The 25227-nt window shown below is 42.2% G+C and overlaps 1 protein-coding gene across 2 annotated transcripts; it reads left to right on the top strand.

The window, feature by feature from the left end:
- The first annotated feature begins 335 nt into the window (after positions 1 to 335).
- LOC139382870 (kunitz-type protease inhibitor 2-like) lies at positions 336 to 23519 on the top strand. Of its 2 annotated transcripts, XM_071127113.1 has the most exons (7): positions 336 to 1259; positions 2981 to 3151; positions 12952 to 13017; positions 14477 to 14557; positions 19214 to 19384; positions 20102 to 20143; positions 22447 to 23519. In XM_071127113.1, exons 1-7 carry the CDS (start codon positions 833 to 835, stop codon positions 22641 to 22643), a joined length of 1155 nt encoding a protein of 384 aa, XP_070983214.1. In that variant the 5' UTR covers positions 336 to 832; the 3' UTR covers positions 22644 to 23519. The 2 variants fall into 2 exon arrangements, with proteins under 2 accessions (XP_070983214.1, XP_070983215.1); XM_071127114.1 differs by lacking the exon at positions 14477 to 14557 and having other exon boundaries at positions 633 to 1259.
- The last annotated feature ends 1708 nt before the right edge of the window (positions 23520 to 25227 follow it).

The following is a 25227-nucleotide window of genomic DNA, read 5'->3' as shown; positions in this document are numbered from 1 at the left end:
ACTACTAGAGGACGCTTGCAGCTGGTATTGTCCGCTCACCTTTCCAATCACCAAACACTGGAAAGCATGAACAATGTTATTTCACAACCTTTTATAGTAGACTTGTGACAGGCTTTTATCCTAAATAAGAATTTAAATCAACTTGCCCAGTCTGGTATTTCTCGTACTTTTTTGTTGCTCTTGTCTGCGCTCTAATGGGTTGATTTACCATGTACACTGGATATCTTTATGGCAGAAGGGTAATGGTGCCATCTTGTGGTATCAAAATAAAATGGATTCACTTTTCTGAGAACGTAATGAAGGCAACCTGTGCACTCAGGTACAGCGTCTGTGTTAGTCTACGACAACAGCATAACTAAATGAGTGATTAGACTGAACTAATCCGAAGGCCTAACAAAGTAAATATCTGATACATCTGAATGTTATGAAAAAGAACACAGAAGATGGAACTTTTGAAAAAGTTGAACCTAGCTTCACGCCCAAAAGGCCGCTTGGTGCGCCTCAGCCGGACGGAACGGGTTGGAACGTTCAGATATACATATGATATGTAGAACACATTGGCTCTTTTCGTGACATTTCTATATCTGCAAAGTTCGAAAACGTTTGTCAATTATTGAACATGGCCTCGCCTTATTCCGTGGGCGGGGTAAAGAGCACCTGTCTCTAACTACGGTATGTTCAAGACAACAAAAGGAGGTCGTTTCAACAGGGAAGTAGTTTCGCCTACAGCATCTAATAATCTAAGGCGAATTGCTACTTCGATCGAGAAAATATTATTTGGAAGACTGTTATTTACTTTGACGAAGGCTTTCGCGGAAGAAAAACAACAACAATGAAACAGGTGTGGAGTAGTGGTGTATTGTTCGCACTGCTCGCGGTACTGGTCCGCGGTCAGTTGGGCGAAGAGAAACAAGGATGCGCTTGGGATGTAGACGCCGACACCGACCAAGGTCTTGACCCAAAATCTCTTGACGCTGGAGCCAGCTATTTGGCTCACCTGCCGGAGATATCAGACAGCATGGGGTGTCAGGAAGCTTGCTGCGGCTACCAGGACTGCCAGCTCGCTTTGGTTGGAGCCTCAGCGGATGGACCATCGGAGTGTTTTCTCGTCAGCTGCATGAAAGATGGGAAGGACGTCTGCGCCTTACAGTCCGATACACAGTTCAAGGTCTACCGCAAAAAGACGCATCCAAAGACTACAATAATCGAAGTGGACGATATTAGTGAAGCTGGTGTGCCCAGGGAAGTCAACTCGACAGGTAGGCATATTGGTCTTTAGGACAATGACAATTCAGGGGCGTCATTGGCACTAATAGGGACTGTTTTAGCTAAGTAGGCTAGGCTATATCAGCACTTTGTCAATTAATATGGCCTATTTTTTTTTGGGGGGGGGGGGGGGGGGGGGGTCAATATGCTTTACAAATTGGGGTCATGTGACAGATTACCATTCCCCAGCTCTGTCCTTGTTTTGCAATTTATTTTTATTGAGCTAAGGAGTTATAGTGCAAGTTAAGCACTCTAGACATTCGATTTGATCTGGACTTTAAACTGCCTGAAAGGCCAAAGTGAGAACATGTCTTATGGACCACCACTCAAGTTTATACAGTATTGTCTCTTTTATTGGTTTCTTCCTATACACATTATCTCAGTGGCGACCAGTGCTTATTATTCTGGATTTTATTCACGTTATCTCTAGAGCGATCAATGGTGCTGTCTTTGCATCTCACACATGCCATCCACTGCTTTGCACATTGTCAGACATTCCTAACCAAGTCAGGTGCGGTTTATGAAGTGGAAAAATTAGGAAAGTGGTTTACCTGTGCCAGGGGTATTGACTCCTATTCTGGAGTACACAGGATGTTTCTTGTTTGTCAACATCACCCAAGTTATTCCAGTGGTGTAAAGTACTCAAGTAAAACTACTTGAAAGTACTTCGTAAGTAATGTTTTGGAGTATCTGTACTTTACTTTAGTATTTATATGACTACTTTTACATCACTACATTCCTATAGAAAATGATGTACTTCTTACTCGATACATTTTCCCTGACACCCAAAAGTACTCGTTACATTTTGAATGCTTAACAGGACAGGGAAATGGTCCAATTCACACACTTTTATCAAGAGGTCATCCCTACGGCCTCTGATCTGGCAGACTAAACACAAATGCTTCATTTGTAAACTGTCTGAGTGTTGGTGAGAGAATTGTGCTGTTTGGATTGCCTAATAGAAGTGATTTATACTTGACACTTAAGTATATTTTGGCAATTACATTTACTTTTGATACTTAAGTATATTTGAAACCGAGTACTTTTGCTCAAGTATTGTGACATCAGTGATCTTCAGGTTGGAAAGTCAGAGTTCGAGAAAGTGGCCCCGACTTAGAATTCGGAGGGAAAAAAATTCTCCCCAGTTGACCCTAGTTTTTTCCGAGTTCCCAGTTGTCTTGAACGCACTGAAGTTGGAAGTCCGAGATGTCCGACTTCGCATTTCCCAGTTGTTTTGAATGCGGCAAGAGACTGGGCCAACAAGTCAGCCCAGTTTGCATGTGCAAGATAAGATTGATTGGTGTAGTAGGTGTGGTGGAGAAACTCCGGTCTCTGCTCTTTTGTCATGGTTTGTTTACCCATTCCAGCTCTCATGGTTTCACTCAGTATGTAAATCATTGGGAAATAAAGGCCGGAGAGAGCTACAGTAGGACTTCTAACTCTCCTCCTAGAAAGGTGCTTTTCTTTGACAACTAGGCCCTCATCATACATTTATTTGCACTTATACTATTTTGTATTGGTTTTAATCATATTTTCATCTTGACTGATGTAGTTCCCGATTTGTTACGGAGTATAAAAATGGCCCCCTTTTTTTTTAAGCATGTAATTTACCCGAATGGATGGGTGGTGGGTTTGGATGGGTTTCCTTGTGAATTGAGCTTATCGTGACCCGCTTCAGTGTGAACCTCTCGTCTGCCCTTTCCTCTTCCCACAGATAAGTGCCGCATGCCCATGGTAGTGGGTTCCTGCCGCGCTGCCTTCCCCAAATACTACTATGACGTCACCAACCAGACCTGCAAGCTGTTCATCTATGGCGGCTGCAACGGCAACGGCAACAACTTTCACAGTCAGGAGGAATGTGAGGGGGCTTGTAGTGGGGTGACAGGTAAGATATTGTTCTACCTAGTTGATTTTCTATTTTTGGGGTGAATACTTGTGGATCTGTGGTTTCTCTGTTGGCCCAGCCATGGCGTCACTGCCGAAGTGTTGTCAGTGGAATTCGGCTGTGTCCTTAAGTCAACACAGGCAGCCTGGGGGGGGTGGGACAGAGCCAGCTGTAACGGAAGGACGTGACCTTGTGTAAACTAAGTAACAGCGGGAGGGAAGTCTCACGTTACTAACAACCTTCAGCAGGGACTGCTGGGGGGCAATTCCATGGTGATAGAATTACGCAAATACTTTTTTTTACTTTTAAAATGTATACATTTTACAAAAGCATATTGACAGGATGAACTGTGCAGATACTAAGTTTGTTAACAGAAAAAAACAAGGGAGATTTTACTGTAATTCTTTGCATCTGCAATTCTTCCAGTGAATATAGATATATAATCTATCTCTCAGCAAAAAAAGAAATGTCCCTTTTTCAGGACCCTGCATATCAAAAATAATTTGTACAAATTTAAATAACTTCACAGATCTTCATTGTAAAGGGTTAAACACGGTTTTCCATGCTTGTTCAATGAACCATAAACAATTAATGAACATGCACCTGTGGAACAGTCGTTAAGACACTAACAGCTTACAGACGGTAGGCAATTAAGATCACAGTTATGAAAGCTTAGGACACTAAAGAGGCCTTACTACGGACTCTGAAAAACACCAAAAGAAAGATGCCCAGTGTCTCTGCTCATCTGCGTGAATGTGCCTTAGGCATGCTGCAAGGAGGCATGAGGACTGCAGATGTGACCAGGGCAATAAATTGCAATGTCCGTACTGTGAGACACCTAAGACAGCGCCACAGGGAGACAGGACGGACAGCTGATCGTCCTCACAGTGGCAGACCACGTGTAAAAACCTCTGCACAGGATCGGTACATCCAAACATCACACCTGCTGGCCAGGTACAGGATGGCAACAACTGCCCGAGTTACACCAGGAACGCACAATCCCTCCATCAGTGCTCAGACTGTCCGCAATAGGCTGAGAGAGGCTGGACTGAGGGCTTGTAGGCCTGTTGTAAGGCAGGTCCTCAGCAGACATCACTGGCAACAACGTCACCCATGGGCACAAACTCACTGTCGCTGGACTAGACAAAACTGTCAAAGTGCTCTTCACTGACGATTCACGGTTTTGTCTCACCAGGGCTGATGGTCGGATTCGTGTTTATTTGTGTTTATTGTCGAAGGAATGAGCGTTACACCGAGGCCTGTACTCTGGAGCGGGATCAATTTGGAGGGTCCGTCTGGGGCGGTGTGTCACAGCATCATCGGACTGCGCTTGTTGTCATTGCAGGCAATCTCAACGCTGTGCGTTACAGGGAAGACATCTTCCTCCCTCATGTGGTACCCTTCCTGCAGGCTCATCCTGACATGACCCTCCAGCATGACAATGCCACCAGCCATACTGCTCGTTCTGTGGGTGATTTCCTGCAAGACAGGAATGTCAGTGTTCTGCCATGGCCAGCGAAGAGCCCGGATCCCATTGAGCATGTCTGGACTTGTTGGCTCGGAGGGTGAGGGCTCGCCCCCTACCCCCCCCCCGATAAATGTCTGGGAACTTGCAGGTGCCTTGGTGGAAGAGTGGGTTAACATCTCACAGCATGAACTGGCACATCTGGTGCAGTCCATGAGGAGGAGATGCACTACAGTACTTAATGCAGCTGGTGGTCACACTAGATACTACTACCCCCCCCCACCCCCCCCTCAGTTGTTGAATCTTGTTATGTTCATACAAATATTTACACGTGAAGTTTGCTGAAAATAAACACAGTTGACAGTGAGGACTTTTCTTTTTTTTTTGTTGCTGAGTTTATATACACTGTAAATTAGTCATGGTGCGTAGTTGTATGGTTTTTATATCAACGGTTTGAGATTTGAAAGTGAACAGTGAGTCTTCAGCGTAATTCTGTTACTGTGGAAATGCCCTGGGTTAAAAGTCTTTGTTTTTTCGATAAGTAGGACTACCTATTTCTATTTTTTTTCTCAACGTCTCACATTCCCCCCCCCCCCCAGCCCCGGCTTGTGTGTTGAATATTTAATGTGCGTTTTATTCATCTCCCGAAGTCATAACTCCTAAACTGGATTGGGCAGTCAGCGTTTTGTCTCGACTAAAACTGACAAAACACAGAACGATTTGTGTCAACGCCTTTTCAGCAGGTTTAACTAACTCTCTTGTGTGCGTCTTGGTCCACACCCCATTGTTATTTAGGTTTTTCATAGCAATCTGTACCGGTTCTATTGTTTCTGTGCAGTAGGGATGGGCAACTTTGATGGGGGTGGGGGCCACAAAAAACCCGAACTCATCATGGGCTAAATGAGTGACTGACACAACTATAGAAACACTGATGCACAACCTAACTTCGACATGGCGCCTTGTGTATTCTACACTGAACAAAAAATTTAAAGTGTTGGTTACATGAGCTGACATAATATCCCAGAACTGTTCCATATGCACAAGTGTTTCTCTCATTTTGTGCACTATTTTAATTTATTTTACATCCCTGTTAGTGAGCATTTCTACCATGCCAAGATAATCCATCCACCTGACATGTGACATAACAAGAAGCTGATCATTACACAGGTGCACCTGGTGCTGTGGACAATTTTTTTTTTTAAATCCACTTTTAAAATGTGCAGTTGTCACACAACACAATGCCACAGATGTCTCAAGTTACAGGAGCTTGTAATTGGCATGTTGACTGCAGGAATGTCCACCAGTCCTATTGCCAGAGAATTGACTGTTTAATTTCTCCACCATAACCGCCTCAAGTCTTTTTAGAGAATTTGGCAGTACGTCCAACTGGCCTCCACACCTGGCTTCTTCACCTGAGAGATCGTTTGAGACCAGCTACTCAGGTAGCTGATGAAACTGTAGGTTTGCGCAAACAAACGATTTCTGCACAAACTGTCAGAAACCGTCTCGGGGAACTTTATCTGTGGGCTCGTTGTCCTCACCAGGGTTTTGTCCTGACAGCAGTTCGTGTCGTATCCGATGTCAGTGGGCAAATGGTCACTGGCACACTAGGATTGTTGTTCACATATAAATCCCAGTTTTAACTGTACTGGGCAGATGGCAGTTGAGTATAAAAATATATATATATATATATATATATATATTTATATATATATATATATATATATATATAAATATTTTGATTACTTGATCTGCAGGTGTGCCGCCAGTTGCCCATCCCTGCTGTAGAGTAATTACGCTGAGACTCTTGAGTTCTCACTTAAAATATATGCCAAACAAAAAAACATTTGATTTCAAAGTGTAGCAAACCATACAACTCTATGCAATATGAATACATTTACAAGAGAAAGTGAAATTGTGCAGATGCAATGTTTGGTAACAGAATTACGGTTAAAATCACCCGCTGTTTTATCCTATTACAAACTGTCTGCACAGTTCTTCCTCGACGTGTGCTTTTGTAACATTTTCTGTGGAGATTAAGTGGTCCTCGTGCATAGCGTAGCATGGTTTGTAAAATGTAGAAAATCAATGGTATGTTGGGTATGCATTTTAAACTGAAATCTAATTCTTTGTCTTGTCCTTTTTTAAAATGTATTTTTAAATAGTCAAAGTATCTCCTTTTTAGGTCACACACCTCGTCAGAGGTCATACACAGAGAATTAAGCCTCTTGACATGGCAATCTACTGTTTTAACAAAGTGGCCCACTCTAACCACAGTAACCTCCACCACAGTGCTCCCCATGGGGAGACGGGCAAAAATGAATCTGTGGCTTGTGTTCAGGCACACACTCCCTACACTAGGATCCTGGCAGCATCCTTAAGTCTGGCATATCAGTCCAGCAGGCTACTAGTCCAACTACTGTCTCTGTTTCCTACTATGCTACAGAAAATATAATTATACCTAACAAAGTAAATTTAACTCAAACGGGTCATTTAAAGGCTGTTGGAACTGTAAAAACAGAACCATGACCATTTTAATGTGAGTCTCTACTGCTAAGCTAGTTAGTTTTACATCATCCCTTTGAGGTGTAGGGTGTTTGTTATGGGTGTGTCGTGTGCATAGATAGTGTTATGATTGTTTCAGCTTACTCAATGCCAAACCGGTTAAGTGACCTCCGTACGATGAGGTTTGGCCTGAGCCGTGCACCACAGTCTAGCATCCATTCCATAATAAACTGTTCATGGTCAGGCTCTTGCAATTGGAGCAAACGTATACAGTACCAGTCAAATGTTTGAACACCTACTCATTCTAGGGTTTTTCTTTTGACGTATTCTATATTGTAGAATAATAGTGAAGACCACTATATAAATAACACATGTAGTAAGCAAAATGGTGTAAAACCAAAATGTATTTTTGATCCTTCAAAGTAGCCACCCTTTGCCAAGAGTGTGCAAAGCTGTCATCAAGGCATTCTCTCAACCAGCTTCACCTGGAATGCTTTTTCAACAGTATTGAAGGAGTTCACACACATGCTGTGCACTTGTTGGCTGTTTATCCTTCACTCTTAGGTCCAACTCATCCCAAACCATTTCAATTGGGTTGAGGTAGGAATTGTGGCGGACAGGTCATCTGATGCAGAACACCATCTCTCCTTGGTCAAATAGCCCTTACATAGCCTTGAGGTGTGTTTGGGGTAATTGTCCTGTTGAACAAATTGTTGAACAAATTGTAGTCCCACTAAGCGCAAACCAGATGAGATGATTTTACATTTTTTTTTTTTTTTTTTTTTTAGATATACAGTTCTTCCATTAAAAAGATGAGGCTTTTCATCATAGATACACTTCAACTATGACAGACAAAATTAGGAAAAAAAATCCAGAAAATCATGTTAATTTTAATTCATTTATTTGCAAATTATGGTGGAAAATAAGTATTTGGTCACCTACAAACAAGCAAGATTTCTGGCTCTCACAGACCTGTAACTTCTTCTTTAAGAGGCTCCTCTGTCCTCCACTCGTCACCTGTATTAATGGCACCTGTTTGAACTTGTTATCAGTATAAAAGACACCAGTCCACACCCTCAAACAGTCACACTCCAAACTCCACTATGGCCAAGACCAAAGAGCTGTCAAAGGACACCAGAAACAAAATTGTAGACCTGCACCAGGCTGGGAAGACTGAATCTGCAATAGGTAAGCAGCATGGTTTGAAGAAATCAACTGTGGGAGCAATTATTAGGAAATGGAAGACATACAAGACCACTGATAATCTCCCTCGATTTGGGGCTCTACGCAAGATCTCACCCCGTGGGGTCAAAATGATCACAAGAACGGTGAGCAAAAATCCCAGAACCACACAGGGGGACCTAGTGAATGACCTGCAGAGAGCTGGGACCAAAGTAACAAAGCCTACCATCAGTAACACACTACGCCGCCAGGGACTCAAATCCTGCAGTGCCAGACGTGTCCCCCTGCTTAAGCCAGTACATGTCCAGGCCCGTCTGAAGTTTGCCAGAGAGCATTTGGATGATCCAGAAGAAGATTGGGAGAATGTCAGATGAAACCAAAATATAACTTTTTAGTAAAAACTCAACTCGTCGTGTTTGGAGGACAAAGAATGCTGAGTTGCATCCAAAGAACACCATACCTACTGTGAAGCATGGGGGTGGAAACATCATGCTTGTGAGCTGTTTTTCTGCAAAGGGACCAGGACGACTGATCCGTGTAAAGGAAAGAATGAATGGGGCCACGTATCGTGAGATTTTGAGTGAAAACCTCCTTCCATCAGCAAGGGCATTGAAGATGAAACGTGGCTGGGTCTTTCAGCATGACGATGATCCCAAACACACCGCCCGGGCAACGAAGGAGTGGCTTCGTAAGAAGCATTTCAAGGTCCTGGAGTGGCCTAGCCAGTCTCCAAATCTCAACCCCATAGAAAATCTTTGGAGGGAGTTGAAAGTCCGTGTTGCCCAGCAACATCACTGCTCTAGAGGAGATCTGCATGGAGGAATGGGCCAAAATACCAGCAACAGTGTGTGAAAACCTTGTGAAGACTTACAGAAAACGTTTGACCTCTGTCATTGCCAACAAAGGGTATATAACAAAGCATTGAGAAACTTTTGTTATTGACCAAATACTTATTTTCCACCATAATTTGCAAATATATTCATAAAAAATCCTACAATGTGATTTTCAGGATTTTTTTTCTTCTCATTTTATCTGTCATAGTTGAAGTGTACCTATGATGAAAATTACAGTCCTCATCTTTTTAAGTGGGAGAACTTGCACAATACTTTTTTGTGTGTGTACAACTTAGCCAAATACATTTAAACTCAGTTTTTCACAATTCCTGACATTTAATCCTAGTAAAAATTCCCTGTTTTAGGTCAGTTAGGATCACCAGTGTATTTTTTTTTGTTTTGAATTTGACCTCTTTTTCTCCCCAATTTCGTGGTATCCAATTGTTGTAGTAGCTACCATCTTGTCTCATCGCTACAACTCCCGTACGGGCTCGGGAGAGACGAAGGTTGAAAGTCATGCGTCCTCCGATACACAACCCAACCACTGCTTCTTAACACAGCGCGCATCCAACCCGGAAGCCAGCCGCACCAATGCGGCGGAGGAAACACCGTGCACCTGGCCACCTTGGTTAGCGCCCACCGGAGTCGCTGGTGCGCGATGAGACAAGGACACCCCTTCCGACCAAGCCCTCCCTAACCCGGGCGACGCTAGGCCAATTGTGCGTCGCCCCACGGACCTCCCGGTCGCGGCCGGTTACGACAGAGCCTGGGCACGAACCCAGGGACTCTGATGGCGCTGCAGTACAGCGCCCTTAACCACTGCGCCACCCGGGAGGCCCACCAGTGTATTTTAAGAATGTGAAATGTTAGAATAAAGTGATTTTTGATTTCAGTTTTGATTTCTTTCATCACATACCCAGTGGGTCAGAAGTTTAACTTGGGTCAAATGTTTCAGGTAGCTTCCCACAATAAGTTGGGTGTTTTGGCCCATTCCTCCTGACAGAGCTGGTGTAACTGAGTCGGGTTTGTAGGCCTCCTTGCTTGCACATGCTTTTCCGTTCTGCCCACAAATTTTCTATAGGATTGAGGTCAGGGCTTTCTGGTGGCCATTCCAATACCTTAACTTTCTTGTCCTTAAGCCACTGCCACAACTTTGGAAGTATGCTTGGGGTCATTGTCCATTTGGAAGACCCATTTGCTCCAAGCTTTAACTTCCTGACTGTCTTGTGATGTTCCTTTGATATATCCAAACAATTTTCTTGCCTCATGATGCCATCTATTTTGTGAACTGCAGCAAAGCACCCCCACAACATGATGTTACCACCCCTGTGCTTCACGGTTGGGATGGTGATCTTCAGCTTGCAATCATCCCCCTTTTTCCCTCCAAACAGAACAATGGTCCTTATTGCCAAACGGGTCTGTTTTTGTTTCATCAGAACAGAGGACATTATTCCAAAAAGTACAATCTTTGTCCCCATGTGCAGTTGCAAACCATAGTCTGGCTTTTTATGGCGGTTTTGGAGCAGTAACTTCCTTGCTGAGTGGCCTTTCAGGTTATGTCAATATAGGACTCGTTTTACTGTGGATATAGATACTTTTGTACCTGTTTCTACCAGCATCTTCACAAGGTCCTTTGCTGCTGTTCTGGGATTTATTGGCACTTTTCGCACACTTTTCGTTCATCTCTAGGAGACAGAACGCGTCTCCTTCCTGAGCAGTATGACTGCTGCGTGGTCCCATGGTGTTTATACTTGCGCACTATTGTTTGTACAGATGAATGTGGTGCCTTCAGGCGTTTGGAAATTGCTCCCAAGGATGAACCTGACTTGTGGAGGTCTACAATTTGTTTTTGTCCTTAGGTCTTGGCTGATTTCTTTTGATTTTCCCATGATGTCAAGCAAAGAGGCACTGAGTTTGAAGGTAGGCCTTGAAATACATCCACAGGTACACCTCCAATGGACTCCAATTATGTCAATTAGCCCATCAGAAGCTTCTAAAGCCATGACATCATTTTCTGGAATTTTCCAAGATGTTTAAAGGCACAGTCTACTTAATGTATTTAAACTTCTAGCCCACTGGAATTGTGATACAGTGAAATAATCTGTCTGTAAACAATTGTTGGAAAAATTACTTGTCATGCACAAAGTAGACGTCCTAACCGACTTGCCGAAATTATAGTTTGTTAACAATATATTTGATGAGGTTAACAGTTTTAACTTCTCTGGGATATGTGGGACGGTAGCGTCCCACCTCGCCAACAGCCAGTGAAATTGCAGGGCGCCAAATTCAAAACAACAGAAATCCCATAATTAACTTTCCTCAAACATACAAGTATTTTACACAATTTTAAAGAAACTTCTTGTAAATCCAGCCACAATGTCCGATTTCAAATAGGCTTTACGGCGAAAGCACACCAAACAATTATGTTAGGTCAGCACCTAGTCACAGAAATATCCAGCCACCTCCAAGTAGAGGTAGCTTTAGAAATATTCACTTACATTTGATCTTCATCAGAATGCACTCCCAGGAATCCCAGTTCCATAATAAATGTTTGTTTTGTTTGATAAAGTCCCAACATATATGTCCAAATACCTCCTTTTTTGTTCTTGCGTTTAGCCCAGTAATCCAAATGCATAATGCGCCATCACTTGTCAAAAACGTTATATTACAGTTCATAGAAACATGTCAAACGATGTATAGAATCAATCTTTGGGATGTTTTTAACAAATCTTCAATAATGTTCCAACCGGAGAATTCCTTTGTCTATAGAAATGCAATGGAACGAAGCTACCTCTCACGGGGGCGCGTGATCAGCTCATGCCACTCTGCCAGACCTCTCAGTCAAACAGCTCTCTTTCTCTCCCCCTTCACAGTGGAAGCCTCAAACAAGGTTCTAAAGACGGTTGACATGTATTGGAAGCCTTGAAGTGCAATATGACCCCATAGACACTGTATATTGGATAGGCAAAGACTTGAAAAACTACAAACCTCCGATTTTCCCACTTCCTCGTTGGATTTTTTTCCTCAGGTTTTTGCCTGCCATGTGAGTTCTGTTATACTCAGACATCATTCAAACAGTTTTAGAAACTTCAGTGTTTTCTATCAAAAAGCTACTAATTATATTAATATTCTAGTTTTTGGGCCCGAGTAGCAGGCAGTTTACTCTGGGCACCTTTTTATCCAAGCTACTCAATACTGCCCCCCAGTCCCAAAGGAGTTAATCACTCCAACCTAAGTGTATGTAGACTTTGTGTGTGTGTATATATATATATATATATATATATATATATATATATATATATATATATATATATATATATATATATATATATATATATATATATATATACACACACACACACACACACACACACACACACACACACACACACACACACACACACTTGGCTTGGATTTGACATGCTCCTATAAACTTCACATGTTGGTTCTCATGGGTCCTTTTACATGTAGTGCCTAACAAGAGAGTCCACATTCTTCCATGTAGAGTCAGTAAGTCTGCATTCTTGCTGGCTGCTTGTTTAGACGGGAAATGGCTGTAATTCAGGATATATTTTTAAAGAATACAAATTGCACTCTATTCCACTATTGCTTTTTTTTCTGGGTTGTAATATGTTTCATGAACAGCTGTTTGTTGCTAATATTAACAGGAAGAAGCCACAGCTGTCGAAAGGAAACCTTGCTTTTCCCATGTATTAGTCACTTATCAATCGATACACCGTTTTACAGTAAGGCTAAACCGTGGGCCAATGTGCTTTTCAGTTAATGTCTTTCACGGACCATCACTTTCTCAACAGGTACTGTGCTGCTGTCCAAGGACTCTCCCATGCAGAGAAGAATGGCTATGACTGTCGATGATCAAGGTAACACATGCGTAGTACTATTTACCATCGGCACCTATTTTTAAACGCTTTCTTTAGCTGTAGTAAAACTGGTAAAATCATACAGCATCTCTTGGCTGGTGTTTGCTTTTAAAAGGCAAAATGTCATGTTCCTCAACATTGTACACAGTCAAGTTGTGTTTTAATGTCGGCTACTCGTGAGACCTGAGGGGGTTCCAGATAAATCCGCTAACAGTTCCACATTCCTCAGTCCTTCCGTAATATGTACAGCTCTGCTTATCTGTTTGTCTAACACACTTCAAGTCATGGGTCGTGTTAGGAATCCTCATACAGTGCATTCGGGAAAGTATTCCAAACACTTGACTTTTTCCACATTTTGTTACATTACAGCCTTATTCTAAAATGCATAAATAAACTTTTCCTCATCAAGCTACCCTCTACCCCCATAATGACAAAGTGAACAAAAGGTTCAAACAAACAGATATACCTTAATTACATAAGTATTCAGACCCTTTGCTATGAGACTTGAAATTGCGCTCAAGTGCATCCTGTTTCCATTGATCATCTTGGAGATTTTTCTACAACTTGATTGGCGTCCACCTGAGGTAAATCCAATTGACTGGACATGATTTGGAAAGGCACACACGGCTGTTTAAGGTCCCAGAGTTGGCAGTGCAGGTCCAAGGAATTGTCTGTGGAGGGAGGGAGGGAGGGGGCTCCTCTGTGGAGATGGTTGTTCTCCCATCTTTGCAGCACTCCACCAATCAGGACTTTATGGTAGCGTGGCCAGACTGAAGCCACTCCTCAGTAAAAGGCACCTGACAGCCTGCTTGGAGTTTGCAAGGCACTTGAAGGACTAAAAAAAAACACCAGAACATGCATAATGCACACTCACTACTTAGAGCAGGCGTTATAGAATATGGACACCCGTCTCATAAACTCTCAAGCAAAAGCCCATGTGATAGTGAGTAGCCAGCTAATCTTTAGATTTAAATATTTGCTAGCTACCAAGGCTACAGTTGAATTGTTATGAACACACCCTTCTGTCTGTCTCCAACTGTTTAAACAGCATGCTAGCCTGTCCGCTTTGTTCAGATGTTGAAATCAAGTGGCCTACCTTATTGTGTTAAATGCTTATTGCACATTTTATTAAACAAACGTGACCCCTAGTTTAACAGTCTATGTATGGACCAATTTCATTGCCAACAGATTATATTTTAATCCCATGTTTTATTTTCTAATACACATTTAATCATTTGAATTCCTAAATTGTATTTTGTAATTTAAAACTTGGGTGAATATTGCCTTCAGTTTAAATTAAATTTCCATTTTATTTATATATAATATTACACACAGTCCCACCTACTGATTCCCACTCGCTCACCTCCTCCCATTGTTAACTGACACTTCTCACCTCCAACAAACCCCAACAGGCCTCCCCACACAGCAACCCCTCTCTTACATGTACTTATCTTTCCAGTGGCTGTCATCGCTGGCTCTAAGGGAAGGAAAGGATCTGATGCTGACAAACCTACAGATCACAAGAGCATTGAATATAAAGGTAACTGGATCGACTTTTCGGTTCTATGTAAACAATTCTCCCTGCATGGTGTAGTTAGCTGTTCTGGGATCGGTCTCAAACGTCCTTCCAGATGTGATGGCCTTTTTCACAAGTTGAGGCCTGTAGGTTTGAGATCAGTTTTATTTTAAAGTATTTCCTTTTGCACTTTAGCACACACAAATAACAAACCAATGAAGTATTGCTTAAGCAAGACATGGGACAAGAATGGAGCAACAATGACTTACAACAACTAGGCGTTCCTAGTCAGTATTCACAGTCAGACTGACACCACGTCTCGAAATCTACTGGAGTTAGTCCTGGGGTAAAAACACATATTTTCCAAGTTAATGGTGTTAAGCATTTCTGCTAGTCATCTACAGAGCTGGGTTGGAGGAAGTTGAAAGTCCGTGTTGCCCAGCAACAGCCCCAAAACATCACTGCTCTAGAGGAGATCTGCATGGAGGAATGGGCCAAAATACCAGCAACAGTGTGTGAAAACCTTGTGAAGACTTACAGAAAACGTTTGCCCTCTGTCTTTGCCAACAAAGGGTATATAACAAAGTATTGAGAAACTTTTGTTATTGACCAAATACTTATTTTCCACCATAATTTGCAAATATATTCATTAAAAATCCTACAATGTGATTTTCTGGATTTTTTTTCCTTCTCATTTTGTCTGTCATAGTTGAAGTGTACCTATGATGAAAATTACAGGCCTCATCTTTTTAAGTGGGAGAACTTGCACAATTGGTGGCTGACTAAATACTTTTTTTGCCCCACTGTATCGTGCATCCCTAACCGAGATGGAACAAAATTATGATTTGCAGCCCAGTAGTAATGCTTAAAGATGAGTAGGCCTAAACTTCCTCTTTCCTTGGGCATTTGCAAGTTGGCTTTACAAATATGGTGGGTTTTGTAACCCCAGACAAATGACAAGATTTTGTCGAGTCCGAAGGCTTAAATTAATAGGTAAGAGAAATTGGAAGATTCTGGCGAAGATAAAGGCACGTTAGAAGAGAAACCCTTTTTATGGCATTAATGCGCCCCATCATAGGAAGAGGCAAGTGTCCAGCTCTTTTGTTGTAGCTTTGCAACCAGCTCATTGTTAAGCTTGGAGATTAGCTTTGGGATTCTAGGTATTTTTAGTCTACGGTAAGTGAAGTTGTCATACCATTTTAAATGGTATCCTCGAGACCACTTGCTGTAATATTATCTGAGATCACCTTTTCTCCCATTTTAATGAATAGCCAGACAGTTAGCCAAACAGTTAGCCAAATTAATTGAATTAAGTCTCGTCGGTTAGGGACAGAGGCTGTGTCATCGTCTGCATATAAAGAAATGCGGTCTTTTGTTTCCTACTTGAAGACCTTGGATATTAGGATGATTCCTCATTTGTATAGCTAGGGGTTCAAGGTCGACAGCAGACCGCTAAGTGGGGAAACCCTGGTGGACAGCTCTATGTAGTTCAAAGGGCCTGGGTTTGTCGCTGTTGGGCAGGCAGAGCATTTTGACCCAGGCGATAAAGGAGTCGCCAAATCCAAACCTAGTGAGCGCTTCGAGCATGTGTGGCCATTCTATTTGGTCGAACGCTTTTTGAGCATCTAGCGATATAATAGCCGTCTTGGCGCTTTTTCCATGATTTGCGTATAGAATGTTAAGCAGCCTGCGCACATTAGAACAATAACCTGCCGGGGATAAAACCCTGTCTGATCTGGATGAATAATGGTTGCATGTTTGTGTAACCTATTACAAGTACTTTGTTGATACGTTTAAAAAAAATAATCTAAATTAAGCAATGCTATCGGTCTAAAATTTGCGGGATCTGTTACCTCTGCCTTTTTAACAAGGCAAATATGGGCTTCTTACAATGACTTCGGCAAAATGTAATTTTCTGTTGAATCAGTAAACATCCTGAGTAAGAGGGGAGCGAGGGCTTCACTGAATGTTTTATAAAATTCACAGCCGAAACCATCAGGGTCTGCAGCCTTTCCAGGTGGGAGAGCTGTTATTGCCTCAATTATTTATTCTATTGTGAAATTTGAGTAAAAACATTTTTTTGCCGCTATCAAGTTTTGGCAGGCTGACTGCGTCACAGAAGGCTGACTGCGTCACAGAAGGCTGACTGCGTCACAGAAGGCTGACTGCGTCACAGAAGGCTGACTGCGTCACAGAAGGCTGACTGCGTCACAGAAGGCTGACTGCGTCACAGAAGGCTGACTGCGTCACAGAAGGCTGACTGCGTCACAGAAGGCTGACTGCGTCACAGAAGGCTGACTGCGTCACAGAAGGCTGACTGCGTCACAGAAGGCTGACTGCGTCACAGAAGGCTGACTGCGTCACAGAAGGCTGACTGCGTCACAGAAGGCTGACTGCGTCACAGAAGGCTGACTGCGTCACAGAAGGCTGACGGCGTCACAGAAGGCTGACGGCGTCACAGAAGGCTGACGCATCGGATCTGGAAAAATATAACTGAGAAATTATTTGAAGCAGTTTATCTCTTTGTCGGCAAGGTGCCCGCCTTAGACCTTATTTTTACGGATTGCTCGATTTGCCTGTGCATTCTTTAGTAGTCTAGCGAGCTACCTTTCCGGTTTGTCCCCTAGTTCATATTGTTTTTGTTTCAGCTTTACTGACCTGAGAACCAATAATAGAACTGTGTTCATATTTTAATATCAAAATATTGTTGTAGTCTACCTGAATTTCTGGTTGTCGCCAAAGCTGGGAGTTATTTTTCTATCTCATGCGATTCCCTGTTTCTGTCACTCATATGAAATAATGACCTCATAACCGTTTAACGTTTCCCATAGTGTAGAATCAGATGCCACTCCCATGTCATTAGTCTGAGGAACTCATTCAACTTAACTGTCATGCAGTCAATGAATGCTTGGTCTGTGAGCAAGGAGTGGTTAAAACGCCAACTGTAATTCTGTTTTGGTAAAGAGAGGGACAATGTAATTGGACTGTGGTCACTTAAGAATCTATGGCATTTTGAATTGAGCACTTTGGGTATCAAGTTGGAGTCGATTCTAGAAAAAGAGAGTAGAATGAGCAGTCTGTCTGTGGGATGTTGCAGTCTCTTCAGATGTCCACTAGATTCCTGGATTTGTTTAGATTATTTAGTATCTGGACATGGGTGAAATTTTGTGGAGTGTGTAGACAGTCTGTCGCGATATGGATCAAGGTAACAATTTAAAATCGCCTCCGATTAGTGGGAGTAAGGTCTGGGAGTAAATCAAATAATATTAGGAGAGAAATGTGGGTTGTCAATGTTTGTGCCATTAGAAATTCAATAGGGTGCCCGGGAAAGAGTTAATGTTGTACCTACCGTCTGGGTCTGTGGACAAGAGTTAAAAATAGCTGTTTTTACCAAAGAGAATAGCAACACCTCTTGCCTTGGAAGATAAGGGTGATTGATAAACTTGAGAAATCCAGTTGGATCTGATGCCGCTGTCTGGCAGCAGAAAACTACTAAACACAGTAACGGACGCCAGAGAAACCCACCCTCCCCACTACTTCTCCAAATGAAGCATTGTTCTCCCCATCTCACATAAAACGAGCACTGCTGTACATGATGGCTAGAACAGACCAATACTACGCTAGCAACAGTCGGACTTAACAGCCCTCTCCGCGGTTGTTGGACATTTTTATTTGTATACATTGCCTCTTTTATGAATAAACATAAAATCCACTGTTTGCTCAGTCAACATTCCAGACATTTGTGGCCAGGGGATTTGCTGTAGTTTTGACACGTAGCTTGCAACATCTTCGAGCTTGGTGAAGGCTCCTGTCATGGCGTTGTGATTTAAAATGCAGGCTTGTATTTCACCTCTGCCTCTCATGGTCTGCATCACAGCAGGGAGTCAAGTAGCAGAATGCGTGCCGTTGCTCAATCACCTCCATGGTGTCGTTGGGGAAGATGAGAAACTTTTGACCTTTAAGTATTCCATTGCTCCCTGTTGTATAATGAGCTCCTTTTCCTGAAAGTGATTTACCCTTGTAATTATGGTGTGTGTCTTGGCACCTGATGAGCAGTGTTGTAAAAAATAGTTTTAAAGTACTACTTAAGTAGTTTTTTAGGGGAATCTGTACTTTATATTTACTCCACTACATTCCTGAAGAAAATATTGTACTTTTTACTCTATTTTCCCTGACACACAAAAGTACTCGTTACATTCTTGAATGTTTAGCAGGACAGGAAATGGTCTAATTCATGGATTTTAAAGAATCCCTGGTCATACCTACTGCATCTGATCTGGCGGACTCACTAAACACATGCTTTGCTTGTAAAATATGTTTGAGTATTGTGCCCCAGGCGATCTGTAAGTAAGTAAGTAAATAAATAAATAAATAAATAGTGTCAGGATCTTGTTGCTGGGTATCTGGAGAGTTGACGTCAGTACTCAATGGCGCTAGCTTCTGCTTGCGGGCCTTTGTCAACTTTGCGTTAGCTGGTCTGTTGGGTTTTCGTTGCCATATTTCACTGCTAGTTGTGCCTCGGGAATATACTAAACAATGTGTATTTTTTTGAGGGTTGAACTTGTGAAACGGTAAATAAAAAAATTTGTCAGAGATATGAACTCTTCTACTTCATGCGTGCCAGCGCCCCACTTCTGAGATCAGTTCTGATTTCTCCTCTGGTCTTCCTGTCTTCCACAGATGCTTGCATGGTGCCCTCGGACTCGGGCCCTTGTCGCGCTGCCTTCAACCTGTTTTACTTTGACCCCAGCACTAGCTCCTGCCAGTCTTTCATCTACGGTGGCTGCCAGGGAAACGGCAACCGCTATGGCACACTGGACGAATGCATGGCCCGGTGCACTGGAGAGCACGGTAAGAATTGTTTTCCATTTTGTTGCGTTAGTGGGATTAAAATGGATTTAGTTTGTCATTGATCAACACAATGCTCCATAGGTCAGTGAAAAGACAATTATGCAAATATAAACAAAGTAGTTGCAATAATATATGTATTAAAAGGGCAAGCCTAAAATAAGGGTTAAATATGGCTTAGCAAATCACAAGTTACATGGACGTGTGAAATAATGGGGGTTGACACTTTTTTTTGTTTGGGACAAATCCAACACAGTAACAGACGCCTTATTTTGAGGCATGACAGGGAAAATCTGCTTCACACCAGACACTGGGAGAGTAATTCACATTTCAGCAGGACAATAATCTACAACACAAGACCAAATCTACACTGGAGGTGTTTACCAAGAAGACAGTGAATGTTCCCGAGTGGCAAATATATATATATATATATATATATATATATTATTTTTTTTAAATTCTGCTTTAAAAAAATCTAACACTACTTGAATTGCTGTCTAGCCATCATCCCAAACACCTTGACAGAGCTTGAAGGATTTGGAAAAGAATAATTGCCAAGTATTTGCCAATCCAGGTGTGCAAAGCTCTTCGACTTACCCAAGAAGACTCACCGCTGTAATCGTTGCTGCCAAAGGTGTTTCTAATGTGTTGAATTGTTCACTTGATTTTTTTGTGGTGGCTGTAGTGATTTTCTCTTTTCTGATTCCATAATTTTCACAGGTGAGCAAGGGCAACACAATGGCCATAACCGCGTGACACCAGGTAAGCTAACCTTCCTTAGGTTCTAGGCTAGCGGTGAGGTTTAAAGGGTTGTGTTCCAGTGGGTGTGATATGGCAAAACTTAACAGTTCTGAATACAGCTTCAGGAGAGGTTTTGATCTAAAGTTTGTTTTGGGTGGCATATGAACTTGGCTTGTGCGAGCCGGAATGGCTTGCACAAGGAGCCAGTGGCAGCTTGAGGCACAAGTACACCCCCTGGACAGAAGGTTAGTTTATCACAGGACATTACTGCCAATCCATCTCCTTAATCCTGAGTGCCAAGCAGAGACGGATCAGGTGCCATTTTTAGTCTTTGGTGTGACTCGTCCGGGGATCAAACTCCTAACATTCAAATCTGAGTGCACAAGCCACTGCATTGATCTCATTGATAAATGAGACTGTTATAGGTAACGTGATGTGAAACCAAAGTCATCACGAACAACTGAAAGATACACTGAGTGTACAAAACATTTGGAACACGAACACTTTCCTAATTGAGTTGCTCCCCCCCTTTGCCCTCAGAACAGCCTCAATTTGCCAGGGCATGGACTCTACAAGGTGTCGAAAGCGTTCCACAGGGATGCTGGCCCATGTTTACTCCAATGCTTCCCACAGTTGTGTTAAGTTGGCTGGATGTCCTTTGGGTGGTGAACCATTCTTGATACACACGAGAAACTGTTGCGTGTGAAACCCAGCAGCGTTGCAGTTCTTGACACAAACTGGTGCGCCTGGCACCTACAACCATACCCTGTTCAAAGGCACTTGAATATTTTCTTGCACATTCAGTCTCTGAATGGTGCACACACATACACAATCCATGTCTCAAGGCTTAAAGATCCATATTTAACCTGTCACCTCCCCTTTAATCTACACTGATTGTTTGACGTGGATTTAACGTCAAGGTATCATGGCTTTTACCTGGATTCACCTGGTCAGTTTGTCCTGGAAAGAGCAGTTTGAAGCGGCAACTTTTTAATTTGGCTCTGTACTCCAGCATTTTGGATTTGAGATCCAATGTTTCAGTGACAGTACAGTCAGAATGTCACCATTTCATGAGGAAGATTTACTGTTTAGAAATGAAAGCACTATGTATTTTGCCCCCCCCCCCCCCCCCATTTTGAAGGTGTCGTAAGTATTTTGACAAATTCACTTGTATTGAAGTAGTCAAGTGTAGTATTTGGTCCCATTTATTCCTAGCATTCAATGACTACATAACGCTTGTTACTCTACTTGTCTGCATTTGGACAACTCCAAGGTAAGAGTGATGCTAAGACTCCCATTTCACTTTAAAATGTATGTCAATCAAAAACCAATGATTGCAAAGTTAAACTAACTACACACTTCTATGCACATGGACTAGTTTGAACCATTTCCACTGAAAATGTTAAACAAATTTACTTGAACAGTGCAGATGCTAAGTTTTGTATCGTCTGCACGTTTTTAAAGTTGGACATGCAATTCAGTCTTAAACGCTGGAAGACTGGTTACGACCGGAATTTTTTCCATTCAAGTCTATGGCCATTGAGATGCATTGGGATTTATGCAAATATGGTTGTAGTGTGCAAAGTAATAGTGGTATCAAAATGATTGTCAAGCTACCTGACCAGTGGCAGTCAGGACATTGTTTTGGTGTTTAGCTTTTACGGTTTTGTGCTACAGCAGAATACAACAAGTGTATAATTATCAACAGTTTCTTAAGTTGTGCTTTGCTTTCAAAAAGTACACCTATGTATGTTTCTGAACACTAACGTTATTGTGAATGCTACCATGATTACGGCTAATTATGAATGAATCGTGAATAATGATGGGAAACTTACAAGGCACAAAGACCATTACCAATAACAGGGGAGGTTAGCACTTTTGGGGCTATGATCTTTGTGCCTTTTGTAAGTTTCTCATTATTCAGAATTATCCGTAGTTATTGTAGCATCCACATAAATGTAGCAGTGTTTAGTAACAGATTTTCTGACTAACAGTAAGTAACTCATCTCTAACACAACCCCAAAAAACTACAAGTTTGTAGAGTCAAGCTGGGACCAAATACTACACTTTTGATTACTTTAATACACATGTAATTCAATTTGTCCAAATACTTATAGCACCTTCAAATTGGGGGGATGAGATGATAGTTATTTCTAAACAGTACAACATATTTCTGAAAATACCCTCAAATACAAGTAATGTACTATTGCCTCCATATGAAACATTTTGCTCTCAAGGAGCCAAATTTAAGCTTAAACTTTCCTGTCCAAATAAATGCATAGGGGAGTGTACTTAAAGTAAATGCATCCGTCCTTCCCCTCCAGGGGTCTTCCTGGTGGCCACGCTGGCTGTGAGTTCAGCTCTGATCCTGATGGGTCTGATCCTTATCACCATCTGGCGCTCCAAGCTGCAACGTGGCCACCGTCGCCTCGGTGACAAGGAGGACCTGCTACCCTACGAGCAGCTGTTTGAGGAGCAGCTGTCCGAGGAAGCGCTCCCAAAAGTGGTCACCGCACCATGAGGGAGCCTGCTCCTGTGTGGCTCCATGGCGCCACAGTCGCCTTACTCCACTGTCACTTTCCATTCCACAAAGATCACTGACCCGGAATGCCTGCATCTGTTGGTTGTCAAGGGATGTACTCAGATATGATGGGAAGTTGTTTAATTGTGTATTTTTGTCCAAATAGCCACTGTACTAATGACATAGATACAGTGATACGTGCATTGCTAATACAGGCACACCTAAGAGGTGTTTTAGGTTTGGGGTTTAGTGAGTGATTTAGACCTATGCTTGACATTTTCAGATCATAGTGAATTTCTGCTGCTGTCATTTCCTTGTTTGTTTCATTTAAAAGGCTGAAACTTTGACGCGCCATCTCCCGGAGACAGATTAAGCCTAATCATGGAGTAAAACAAACTCAATTGAGAATCTCCATTTTTAAAATGCTTTTTAGTCCAGGGTTAGGCACATCAATGGGTCTGGGGGAAGCCTCGCCTGAATGCGTTTAAAAAATAAATAAAAAACTTTTGTAAACTTGAGTTAATGAACGGCGCTGCTACACTATGTTTACTGTGTTATTTTGTACACCCTATATTCAGTGGCAAGATTGCCTTTTTTAAAAAAGTCCATTTAATGAACAAATAACATATTTCGTTAACATTTTACTTACAATTTAAGAGGTGCACATAATTTAAATCTTAAACATGACAACAACTGTTATTTTCATGACTTACACTAATACCAAACACTTATCTCCTCCCTATAGAATGTAAATGTTCAGTAGCTTATTGTGGGATTTCCTGTTCTACCTGTAACTCGGCAGCAGTGAGCCGGATGATGTCAACACTGCGTCCTCTGTATTAACTACTAACTGTTTAATAAAGGACTGGTACTTTACTGATTGCTGAATATCTCTATTTTTCTATAGCACATTTTGTACAGTGCAAAGTGCGTCGCATAATTTAAAGGAAAAATAATGTATTTATAAATAAGTAAATGGATACGTTTTAGGATGGTTAAACAGGGGATTGAAAGTGAAAGCGTCCTAGTTCACTGCTTTTTTTTTTTGACCTATGTTCATCTTTTTCTTAATGTCCAGTTTGTCAACTCGCTCCCATCTGCATTTGTATTGCTACAGATTGGAGAGGACAAGGCTGGACGGTTTGTTTTTCTTACCTCTAGAGGGCAGAAGTGACCATGATGCATACTAAGTATCTTCCTGGTGAAGAGACTGATTTGAGGGCACTCCTTAAACTGATCTTTATTAGTACAGTTTATGCATAGCGTAGGACTCAAATGTTTTCTTCACTAGTTGTGGAAGTTCAGTAAGTGAAGTTTTCATCTGCATCGACACATCCTATTCAACATGATCACCGTAATGTAGGTTCTCATGCAATTTGTTTCACTGTCAATATATTACTTTGCACATTTCATCTGCATGCAAAAAAAGAATCAAGATAAAGTAAGAGTTTCTTATCTTGATGTGGTGGGTCGTTTTTGTAATAAAACATAGGAATTAGCTAAACATTTTCATCCTGCACCAATTCTAAAATGACCTAGCTAATTGAGCAAACTTAATTCCCTATTAATTGGTTCCAGGTCTGGGAAATGGTTAGTGATAAAGTAGGTAGCAAGCCGTCTACAGAGGCCGTGGAGTGGGTGTGGTCATGCAGGGTTCTGTGTTGTGTTCTTGACTCTTTCTCAATTCATTTTTTCTCGATTCCTTGCACCCTCTCATCACCAAATCCATTGGAGAGTAAGGTACAAGGGGAGTGACTTTGGACCTTCTCGAATACAGTTGAAAAGGAGGCGAGGCGATAGGACGAGTGGAACCACAAAGACAAATTGAGAGAGCCCCAGTGTAACGGTCACCTTCCTCTCCCGTTCCTTTCTGCTGAAGAGACTCAATACGAAGCAGCTGGCCTCCTTGACGTTGTGTCCTTGGGTACTAAAGTGCTCTGCTTTCGCTGCGCTCTAAAATGAGGCCCTAAAGACCAAATGATTAGCTCATTTCCCAACCATGTAAATCCACCCACCCACGCACACACACATACACACTCATTATTAGTCAATGGGATTCAAACTCATTTCCATAAAGAGTCAAACATAATGATCATTCTAGTGCCCTGGCTCTGACACAAAACGTTGAGGTAGCTGATGGCCAAAGAGGATGGTAGGAATGAGAGGAATGGGATGGATGGAGAAAGTACAGGGGAGGGTTCGTGATAAGACTGTTGGGTGGACCAGAGAGACTTCAAGACCAGAACTCCAACAGCGCAGCATGGGGGGGATAATGTTTATAGAGAGCCTGTAACCCTCACTCACTGTCTGAAAGCAGATACACTGCCCACCCCTATAACTCTCACTGACTGTCCAAGGTAAATCCATAGGACAGTACAGTCGAATCCTTCTCTTCTCTCCACAGCTCCCAGGCCCAAAACCCGTAACTCTCCTCCTGCAGTTCCAGTGGTGTGCACTATGTGGGGCTTTGTTTGGCCCGATGTGTACCCTGTCCTTGGTAACCTATTTCTGTGTTGTTGTCAGTGCCTGTGGTCATCTGTTTTCAATCCGGTGTTGGTGTAATTGTGCTTGTTTAGCATGACCC

This window comes from Oncorhynchus clarkii, chromosome 24 (genome assembly GCF_045791955.1).
Source record: "Oncorhynchus clarkii lewisi isolate Uvic-CL-2024 chromosome 24, UVic_Ocla_1.0, whole genome shotgun sequence".
NCBI classification, from domain to species: domain Eukaryota; kingdom Metazoa; phylum Chordata; class Actinopteri; order Salmoniformes; family Salmonidae; genus Oncorhynchus; species Oncorhynchus clarkii.
This window is presented reverse-complemented; position numbering and strand designations above follow the sequence as displayed.

Coding starts and splice junctions, on each gene's coding strand:
- LOC139382870 (XM_071127113.1), top strand. CDS start 833: ATGAAACAGGTGTGGAGTAGTGGTGTATTGTTCGCACTGCTCGCGGTA. Junction 14,558..19,213: donor CAAGAGCATTGAATATAAAG/GTAACTGGATCG, acceptor TGTCTTCCACAG/ATGCTTGCATGGTGCCCTCG. Junction 20,144..22,446: donor CCATAACCGCGTGACACCAG/GTAAGCTAACCT, acceptor CTTCCCCTCCAG/GGGTCTTCCTGGTGGCCACG.